This window comes from Asparagus officinalis, chromosome 10 (genome assembly GCF_001876935.1).
Source record: "Asparagus officinalis chromosome 10, Aspof.V1, whole genome shotgun sequence".
Lineage (NCBI taxonomy): Eukaryota > Viridiplantae > Streptophyta > Magnoliopsida > Asparagales > Asparagaceae > Asparagus > Asparagus officinalis.
Window position 1 is genome coordinate 57104155 of NC_033803.1, and position 11260 is coordinate 57115414.

At 38.2% G+C, this 11260-nt stretch overlaps 1 protein-coding gene across 3 annotated transcripts; it reads left to right on the forward strand.

The window, feature by feature from the left end:
- Positions 323-11254, forward strand: LOC109825731 (INO80 complex subunit D-like). 3 transcript variants are annotated; one of them, XM_020392607.1, is made up of 3 exons: positions 323-807; positions 6505-7408; positions 11063-11254. In XM_020392607.1, the coding sequence occupies exons 1-2, from the start codon at positions 386-388 to the stop codon at positions 6818-6820; spliced, it is 738 nt and encodes a 245-aa protein (XP_020248196.1). In that variant the 5' UTR covers positions 323-385; the 3' UTR covers positions 6821-7408; positions 11063-11254. The 3 variants fall into 3 exon arrangements, with proteins under 3 accessions (XP_020248196.1, XP_020248198.1, XP_020248199.1); XM_020392609.1 differs by having other exon boundaries at positions 11072-11254; XM_020392610.1 differs by having other exon boundaries at positions 324-807; positions 6538-7408.

Below are 11260 nucleotides of genomic sequence, written 5' to 3' on the forward strand. Positions count from 1 at the left end.
GGGCCTGCCATCGAGAAAAGTCAGACCTGCTTAGGCCCAGCCCATTAAAGTCCAGGTCGGGTCCTGAGGCATTGCCGATCCGGCCGACGCCCACCCGAACCCGTTACCATACCCGAGTTTTGAATTTTGAAACGCGACACGCAACACGTGATCAGCTCCAAATTATTATAGGAATAAAAAACAGTCTCTCTATTCTCACACCCCCTTAAAAAAGCACACTCTCGCTATAACCCACGTGTATCTTCATCCTCAACATTCACTCCCAAAACTATCAGCGTGGTTTTAAACACCGATAAAATCCTCTCCGTTATGAAAAAAAAAAAACAAAATCAAAATCTTTTGAGAGAGAGAGAGAGAGAAGGGGTTAGAGAGAGAAAGCTCGGCCATGGCGGCTCTCCTCCCCTCTCCGCAAATCCCAAACGAAGAGGAAACCTCCTCTTCTCTTGCGACCTCGTCTCTCCTCTCTCGAGAAGAAGTCCTCCGCCGTCGATCTCATCGATCAAAGGCCCTCTACAAGCGCTACAGATCTCTGTACTGGGTGATGATGGAGGAAATTAGGGCTAAGCATCGAAAATACTTATGGGACAACGGGAGCAGTCCCTTGGAGAAAGAGAATGGAGATGACGATGGACGGGATAACGAGGGTTTAGGGGAGGCTGGCGACGAAACTAGGGTTAGGGTTCGGAGTAAATGTGCTTGTGGGGGGTGTAAAATGAAGGCGATGCCGTTGACGAGGTTCTGCCATCAACATATTTTGACCGATCCTGATCAGACGCTGTATAAAAGATGCGTTTTTGTTACCAAGAGGTTTGGGTTTCTTCCCATTTGGTCTTTATTTTTCTTTTTAATTATACTCTTTTGTATTGGATTAATTAATTTTTGAAATTGTTTGTGGGTTGCTGTGGAGCCAATGTGATTTGGTCTGCTATATGTTCCGAATATTGGCAAGCTTATGACTTTATCCTTGAACTGTAGGCTTCTCTTTCTGTTTAAAGAATATGACGGACTGCTTATTTAGTCTCTTATTAGGTTTTGTTTAAAGAACATTTAAAACTTGTTTGAGAAATTAGTAAGGGGAATTAAGGGGAACTTATTTTCACCTCGTTTGGAAAGTTTAATAAAGTGAAAAGGAGGGAAAGTTGAGAGAATGGAAGGGAAGGGAAGGGAGTTCCCTTCCCCTTGGTTACACCCCAATTTGGGGGTAACAAATTTTATACTATTAGGTCCCGTTTGGCAAAGGGTTAATGAAGAGGGGTTAAAGAGAAGGATTAATGTACTTAGCCCATTTGATAATCCGAAGGACTAAATTATTAACCCGTTAAATAAGTTTTATTTTAGCCCTTATGATCAGTTTTAGTGTTTGGGAATAACAATGATTTTGACTATTTTCTTTATAATTAGAAGGGTTAACTCTTATTCCATCTAAATAGGAGTATTAGTAAACCCCTCATTTTGAGGGGTTAACTCATTTTAACCCCTCTAGAGGAGTTAACTTAACCCTTCTATATTTTTTATGTTTGACAAATTATGGAGGGTTAACTCACTTTAACCCTTATATAGATTTGTTGTGTTTGACAGGTTAAGAAGGGGTTAAGTCTCCTTAACCCCTCACTTAACCCTTTGCCAAACGGTACCCTAGGGGGTGAACCAAGGGGAACTAGGGTGAATAACTTCACCTCCTAAATGTTCCCAAACAAGGTGAATGGAGGTGAATTGTTCCCCTAAGTTCCCTTCACCCTTATTCCCCTCAATCCAAACAAGCCCTAAGTTTATTCACAAACAAGGGTAAACATTCCCCTAACTTCCCTTACCCCTCATTATCCCCAACCCAAACAAGCCCTTAGTTGTTAGGTTTCTCCAGTCGTCTGTCTCATTTCAAATGTGGAAAACGACCCTTTGGATCATTAATTTTTGGGGAAAAAAATCCCTAAATCAATCAGTCGTGATAGGCTAATTTGTATTTTGTAATTGCAGTGTTAAATTTATTCTCAAATAGTGAACTTTTTACTCATCAAGCTGATAAATTGTTGATTTTAAGGGGATTTCCCCCTAAAGTTGATGATTTGGGGTAGTTTTGCAAATACTAAGATATGAAGGGTAATTTTGCGAATACCCATGATTTACAGGGTATATATATGCAAATAACTCAATTGGTAAATATTGTTTTTCCCCCAAAGTTGATGATTTGGTGAAGCGCCATGCGTTTGATGCGACCGCCTCGTTGTGCGGCGCCTCATGCACCTTGCACGAGGGCGCTTCGCACAGGATGCATGCAAGGCAGAGCCTCATTTATTTTTATTTTCCTTTGATGGTTGATCTCCCGATATGAGGAGTGTCTTGCATGCATGCAACATGTTAGGGGGGGCAGAGTTGGTCCTTCGGTGATTCCTCAGACGATTAAGTTAGTCATTTCTGAAGATGATCAATGAACTGATATAGTTCCTTCTAAGTGTGCAGAGATTATGTACTTTTGGTCAGTAGGCGATGTGCATGTTTATACCTAGACTTATGTAACTTCAGCTGAGCCCATGTAGTCAGCTTATTTGACTGATACTTATAGTTGTCGGCTGTGGGTAGCATGACTCACCTTTATGATTAATGTGATGGTGACAGAGGGTACCAAGTGTTGTCATGGTCCAATTAGTTATTAAGACTTTCGACGGAGGTGTAATGATGTCTTCGACCGCGTATTTAATATGATGGTGACTGGTTGTCGGCGAAAGGTTCGAGAATGAACGCCTTTTGTCTCAGGCTGGCGAGAATGGATGCCTTTCGTGTCGCCTATCTGGTTCAAGTTGGTGTGTAGTCTGCTTGATACATGTGTCAATGATTAACATTTGCTAATTTCTATGGCACAATACTAGCCCCTTTCACTCGAACTCGGGTGGCCGAGTCCGAGTGAAATTGAACTTCGCGCCTTGGGTTTACTTCGAAACAACACCTAGGTCTTGGGTACGTGTTTTGGGCTTATCCATGAGAATAACACTAATGTCTTAGAGTCTTCATTACCAAGTCGATGAAGATTGAGTGGCAAGAGCTGCTTACATGTTAGCACATAATATATAATATTTTTTTATCTACAGAAGAGTCTTTACAATTTAACTACATTTTGTGGAGGTATCCTACAAAATGTTTTACATTTTATGACAATCCCACCTTTTTCTTTAGACTTCCTCTTTATTTAATCATTGGCGGAGTTTATTGAATGTTATAGTATTGATGTGGCGGTGACAACTTCTAATTCTGAGGTCCAAAGACAGGGGATCGCCCACTTCCTCAAAAAGAAATGAAAAAGCCTCACGGTGGGCGCTAAACTGTTGATGTATGGATGTGTAACAGCGGGATTCAAGGATGATTCTAATGAGCTCAGGGTCCCTTGACCTCCTTTGATGGCTGATTCCCTGATAGGAGGAGCATCCTACACGCATGCAACACGTTAGAGAACCGGAGTTAGGTTCTCCAGTGATTCTTCTGACGATTAAGTTAGTTATGATCTAAAGGGGATAAAGGAACTAATATAGTTCACTATTAGGTCCCGTTTGGCAAAGGGTTAATGAAGAGGGGTTAAAGAGAAGGATTAATGTACTTAGCCCATTTGATAATCCGAAGGACTAAATTATTAACCCGTTAAATAAGTTTTATTTTAGCCCTTATGATCAGTTTTAGTGTTTGGGAATAACAATGATTTTGACTATTTTCTTTATAATTAGAAGGGTTAACTCTTATTCCATCTAAATAGGAGTATTAGTAAACCCCTCATTTTGAGGGGTTAACTCATTTTAACCCCTCTAGAGGAGTTAACTTAACCCTTCTATATTTTTTATGTTTGACAAATTATGGAGGGTTAACTCACTTTAACCCTTATATAGATTTGTTGTGTTTGACAGGTTAAGAAGGGGTTAAGTCTCCTTAACCCCTCACTTAACCCTTTGCCAAACGGTACCCTAGGGGGTGAACCAAGGGGAACTAGGGTGAATAACTTCACCTCCTAAATGTTCCCAAACAAGGTGAATGGAGGTGAATTGTTCCCCTAAGTTCCCTTCACCCTTATTCCCCTCAATCCAAACAAGCCCTAAGTTTATTCACAAACAAGGGTAAACATTCCCCTAACTTCCCTTACCCCTCATTATCCCCAACCCAAACAAGCCCTTAGTTGTTAGGTTTCTCCAGTCGTCTGTCTCATTTCAAATGTGGAAAACGACCCTTTGGATCATTAATTTTTGGGGAAAAAAATCCCTAAATCAATCAGTCGTGATAGGCTAATTTGTATTTTGTAATTGCAGTGTTAAATTTATTCTCAAATAGTGAACTTTTTACTCATCAAGCTGATAAATTGTTGATTTTAAGGGGATTTCCCCCTAAAGTTGATGATTTGGGGTAGTTTTGCAAATACTAAGATATGAAGGGTAATTTTGCGAATACCCATGATTTACAGGGTATATATATGCAAATAACTCAATTGGTAAATATTGTTTTTCCCCCAAAGTTGATGATTTGGTGAAGCGCCATGCGTTTGATGCGACCGCCTCGTTGTGCGGCGCCTCATGCACCTTGCACGAGGGCGCTTCGCACAGGATGCATGCAAGGCAGAGCCTCATTTATTTTTATTTCTTTAACATTTCAGTTAGGTTTTATACCTACTAATCCATGTTCCGGAAAGAGAAATATGCCTCTTAGGATTTGGGTAGCCCGATTGAGGACCCTAACTCATTCTCCTTTACTATTTGATTTTGCTTCAATACGAGTCTTGATTTGAGTTTTGATTTGTAAATGAACTTTTCTACTATGTTGGTTGTGTTGCATTATGAATTAAGATAGTATATTTTGATTTGGTAGTAAGATATTAGTTATCTTGACATTGCTTTTTATGTGAAAATTCATAACATGTTCTTTGGTGCTTGATAATCTATCTTGAAAAATTATGTGTGCAACGTGCGCTCGCTTCACCTGGGTGCTCGCATCGGATTGCACCTTACACACATGTGTGTGTGTAAAGGGACTGTGCGCTGCATTGTGCAGTGTGCATGACCCATAATGTTGGACTCCACTAAAGCCTATACTGGATTCCTTTCCAGCCATAAAATTTACGCTGACAACTTCTTAAAGTTTCATCTCAAGTTCTCACGAATTCAAAGGGAAATTTACTGACTTTGACTCATAGAAGGATCTTGCTGCACTGATTAAATATCCAGGCTTGCTTATTTTCGAAGTAAATATCTGTAATTAAAATTCTATAAATAACTAATGTACAGACAGCAAAGTTCTTCCAAAAAAAGGTAGTATGACTTGTTTGGTTGTAGAGGTTAAGGTTCAGGCTATTTATTGTTGTACATTTTTAACATCAGGTGTCATGGGCCATATAAAATGCTACAGTTACTACCACCATCCAAAACGTGGAACCAAGCTTACCCTCCAGAAGTGTTGGTATTTGCGTAAATATCTTCTTTAAAATGGCAACTATATTTGTGAACTCCTATGCTCTCACTCTTGCCTTTTTAAAGTCATCTAATCCCTACACTAGATGGAACCTGAGGGTAAAACATAAGCAATGTCGTCTTTGTTCACAATACAATTACTACTAGGGTCATTTCTAAATTCTAAATAGTTAAAGAAAGGAATCTTTTTTTTCAAGTCATATTTTATCCTTTCTTGTAAAGCTTCAAGAGATTTTTTGTATCCTCTGATATCTACTTGTGAATTTGAGTTCCCTTTCCACCGGCACTTGTTCCTCCAAAGGGATGTAGATTTCTTTTTGTTATGATTATACCCTTCATGTTGCACCCCTAATTTCCAAAGAATGTGGTTCTCTGAGAAATTTATCATAAGCTGCCGTTTGGGTTTCAAATAATTTCAACACCTTTCTGCCTTATGTCTGTTATTTTAACCTTTGATGAAATGGACGAACCTTTTTGTACATTTTGTCCATATACGATCTTTGTCAACTTTATGATCGCTTCTCATCTTTTTTCCATTGCTCATATAACTAAATGGGAGTCAGGTTCCGTTTATCCTATTCTGTTTGAAGAAAAGCTTGTCTTTATGTACAATATATTGTTGCATCGTCCATTGGTTTATCCTACCACTATGATACGAATAAGTGGAAAATGGTAATTTACCCTGATATAACAGCTTTTTTTCAGTTACTCATGCATTCGAATGTCTTGTTCTGTGATTCTGCTCACTTTTACTGGTAATCAGTTCAGTCTTAGTTTCAGTTTCATTACAAAGGAAATCATTGCCACTTGGTTCAATGTACAGAAAAGCCTTCTTTGGCGAATTGTTGGAATCAAAGTATTTGTGGAGAATGACGTTCAGAATTGAGATAATTCTACGACTCCCAGTTTATTTGCTTCAGATAGCATCTATTCAGCATTGTCATCTGATAATAGCAGGCTTCAATTTTAATTTTCAGGATTTAATATGTTCTTCATGTTTTTACGTTTTTATATTGTAAATATTAGTTGTCAGAGCTTTGCTTTTGACCATATTTATTTTCATTAACAGATTTTCTTTTATCTTGATGTCTATGGTTTTCAGTAGTGGGCAAAATGGGCCATGTGGCAAGCCAATTCTTCGAGCAGTAGTGCCCTCTCTCTGTCATGCACACTCTCAGAGAATTCAGAAGAACGTCTCACAATCTTTGAAAAAGTTTGGAGTTAACTTATGCTCTTCAAGCAGGCCTACATCCAAATTTAGTGCTATTCTCATTGAATACATCCACAATATTCAAGCGGAGAGGAGGAAATCCTTAACTAAAAGATCAAAAGTTTTGAATTCCAGTGTTGACAGCATGATAGACGAGAAGAATAATGTGGATTGAAATCTCTTGTACTTATCAAGAATTGGCACTTCCAGCTTTTGCATCTGGATTTCTAGTCTGTTTGTTGACTCATTTTGGTCTTTATGACGGGTGCTTAGCTGATAGGTATCCTCCGAGTAAGAAATGTTATACCAGGAGCTCATGAGACTGGCTGTAATGTGAAGATTTTAGCAAGTTCAGCTGATTATTTGGCTGAGGACTATTTTTGAATTAGAGTAACATCTTCCTCAATTGCATGTTCAAAGCCATGCTTCCTCAGCCTCTAGCATTAAAGGCTGAAGAGCACGAAGCTCTGTCAAGGTTCAAGGGCATATGTTGCCATTCTCAAGATCGTCTCTTGAAATAATGCTTCGAACATAACTCGTTTATGTTTCATCCTATTGTTGCTGGTATTATCTCTGCAACTACACGACAGAAAGCAGTTAATGGCCACAGTTGAGAACATATACCTGAGCTTATACAGGGGTGGAACTTTTGTTGTGGCTTAGATATGGCATAAGTCATAGGTGACATGGGTCACCATGAGGTTTAGCAGGACGGGGGCTGGATGGAATGTAGGATATTTTCCATGTCTCGCTGTTGTGCAAGGTATATTGGATTTCCATTCCAAGCTTATCTTCCTTGTTCACTTATTTCCATGAACTTCATATATTATTCTTTATTGAGCTATGCTTTGCTTTCAACTTGTGTTCCTTGTTTACTTATTTCCACAAATTTCATATATTATTTTTATTGAGCTATGCTTCACCTTCAATTTTTGTTCATTTTTCTGTCCATTTGCTTATTTGTTTTAAATGAATTTCTTTTTCATTTAGCTGGTAATGGCATCTCTTTTACGTAGGAATTGCGGAAGTGTTATTTGGATTTTGGAGGTGGTTACATTTTATTTGTTATTATGCCCAAGTTGATATGGTATTTTGATTGCTTTGTGTTAGACAGACTTCCTAAACATCTATTTCTTACACTATGTCAGCCAGTTCATTTACTCTTCAAGAGCTGATGTTTATAGTGCCTGGCATCATAATGGAAACTGGAAAAATGTTGGACTTGGAAATTTTGTGATTATTATGGTTGGACCATCAGCAAATAGATAGTATGCATATCATGTGTCTAGATCATCTACGTATGTTTGCCTTGGTTGTAGACTTGACTGTTTGGAGAACAAATGATTGATTGTAGTTTCACCTTAACAAATAACAATTACCACAACTTCACATGTATGGTTGAAGCACTTGGTAGTAGCAACTATCCTTTCACTTTGTGAACTTATACCAAAACAGAATTTGTCAAGCTGAATTCTTTTTCAAAACTTCTGTTTGAATAGAAGAAAAATCTGAATACCTCAGGAAATATAATGGCATCCTAGTAGTTCAACTATTATCAGATGCTAACTGACATTCCATTTTATTGCTACCACTAAAACATTGAATCCTTGCCAAGGTAAAAACATAAAAGAACACGCATTAATCATGCGTTGAAGTAAAAAGTCTCTCTCTCGTCTCTTCTTGTTCGCTATGGTTATGTAGCTTATATATATATATAGTATATTTATTATTTAATATATTTTTATATTTATACTGTGATTATGTGTTGTTATAGAGGTGTCTGTGCTAAATCACATTTGATTGAGGATTCATTGTGATCGATCGCTCGTTCCTTGATATAATATTCTAAAACCCCAACCACCACGCACCAAGTTTGGGTAACCGTCGTCGTTTGACCCTTCATCAACTCATATCATTTTCGGTGGCGTCAAGGAGGAATTCTCCTGTATGACAGGATACCATTATTATCTTATATATAATCTATATATATTAGTTATATTATATATATAATATATATATATAATATATATTATATGAGAAAAATTGGGAGGAACTGGTTTTACCAAGGCTTTAAGCAATTGGTGTGATTGTGGATAATCTGACCGCTTCATCTACATTGGAGTTGGTGAGGGTGTTGATTCTATTTCCCGAGGTGTGATGTAGGTCAAGATTAGGCCACTCAAGGTTGTTTTAAAGCAACTTCATCTTCGCGTACTGTAGGGTGTGGCGAGATTGTTTACTGAAAGTTTATAAAGATGTGGATAATTCGCCTATACTTTTCGTCGTCATCATCCTCGGACTTGCACCTTACATCCCCGCAACTCGCGCAGTCACGCCGCTGCTATGTAGGCCTTTCTTGAATCAATGAATACAATCGTGCGATTCGCTCTAGGCTCTCATTCTGATCATCCATACCTAAGTATTTTCTTATATGCATTAGCGCCTCAATGGTCCTCATCTCAGAACTCTTTTTGTGAGTTATAGATTTCTAAGCGTATCTATATCCTCCTTACCTTGTTTTTCGATAGCAATAAGCATTGTATCTATCCACATACAAAGAAGATAAATATATTAATCACCTCCACGAAGCTTTCGAATGTAAACGCAACATAATAATCGCTCGGATAAAAACCCATTGCTCAGCAATGAAGGATTCCAACGCTTTAGTTTCTTCACTGCCGGAGGAGAGGCTTTAAGTCCATAAAGTGTAACTTCCATCCAATGTTCGAACATACATGATGCTCTTATCACTTTAACTTACTGTATAAGCCTCCAGGTTGATGCTATGTAGATACTCTTCATCAAGTTTTCCGTTGGCAAGAAAGACCGTTATTTAATCATCGAGTTGTTCCAGCTCAAGATCACCATTGAGCCAAAATAATTCACTCATAGCACCGAATAAAAGTGTGTTTCAACACCGGAGAAAAGATCTCATGAAATCCTTACACGCCTCTCTTTGTGCAAACCCTTTAGCACTAGCCTTCGCCTTTTACCTATGTACCACCGAGCTCTGAAGAGATCTTCCTATTCTCTTATACACCACTTACATAACCAAGTAGCTTTATTTCTATCCTACGGGCAATAGGGACACCTCCCTATGTTTGGTTTCTTCGAAGAGATTCCATATCTCTCCTATCCCATACGTTAGTACCCAACCAACCTCTCACATACACGTCAACCTTATATATCTTCCTGAAGAGTATGCTTTGAATAGTGGAGACCGGCTCGATATTTCCCTATTATCCTCGATGCACGAGTGACGGTTATATAGTTACCATTTAAATTAAGACACTGTCATAGTGCTCGAGGGGGATTGCATCTTAGTACCACTAAGACTCTGGGAATGGTTAAATCTTGCTTGTATGCTCGGACTAGTATGCTGACGGATGGAGTTGTTTCCATTATGCCTTGTTTGGTACACGGGAATGTGTGGAGATGGAATGCTCATTCCCACTTCTCATTCATGCCTATCAAACACAACAGTCTTTTGGAAGCTAGAATGTCCATTCCCACTTCTCATTTATTTCCACCTTATGTGGGAATGAGCATTCCTAATGAGATGGCAGGGAATGAGCATTTCCACTTAAGTGGAAATCAAGAAATTTAAATAATTCCGAATGTGCCTTCATTATTTTTATTAATTACTCAGTACCAAAAATAAAAGCATTGTCATTCTCACTTCATTATCTAATTGCATATAAACATGAGAATGAGAATTAGCATTCCATTCCCGCGTTTATTCCATTCCATTCCTCACTTCATTACTTTCACACTTGACTCGATTCCCATGTACCAAACAAGGCGTAAGGGTTACATATTATTATTATTATTATTATTATTATTATTTGATATCTTATCACTTGTTAGAATTTTACCTCTTTTTCATTGCAAAAGGTATAGAACTTTTCTCAACATCAAAATTTGCGTTTGAGGTTAGTAATTATTCTCATTTGTGTAAGTGTAGGCTCCAACAATAGGAGTATTATTCTCATTTGTGCTTCTACCCAATCCAAGTTCATGAAGCCAATGCCATGCTAACTATACCTGTCTAACTGTCTTTGATGGGTCTGATGCATATATGTAGAATTGTAGTAGAAAAGCTTTCCTTAAAAGTCTTATCTTTATGGATAGCATCAATTTTTCAAAATGGTTATTGATGGCATGTCAATGCCATTGCATCTGTTTACAAATGGCTCTTAAACGTAGGCTTGTATGACGAGTATGTGTAAATAATGATAGCCTAGCTCCAGCTGATTTTGAGTGAGAAGATATGCTTTATCAAACAACATAGAAACCTCATACAGCCTACATTGGTCCACTAGAATTAATATAATGTAATATTCATGTTATTATTTTGATGCTGTTAGTTTTCCAGTAACACTAGACCTACATGTAATGCATGTTGTCATCCTTGAAGTTCTTGCAGGATGAAGACTATCAGAATTGCAGAGTTGGCTTCTTGCAAGTGATAATTTTGATGAGCCCTATGGTACTGCAATATCAAATTTCAAAATGTGAAGACTTTTCATGTTGCAGTTTCTGAGCAGAGGGAAAGTGTTGTTGTAAATATGGAGGACATACCTCCATCCTATAGAGGAGGAAGCCCTGAGCTCAG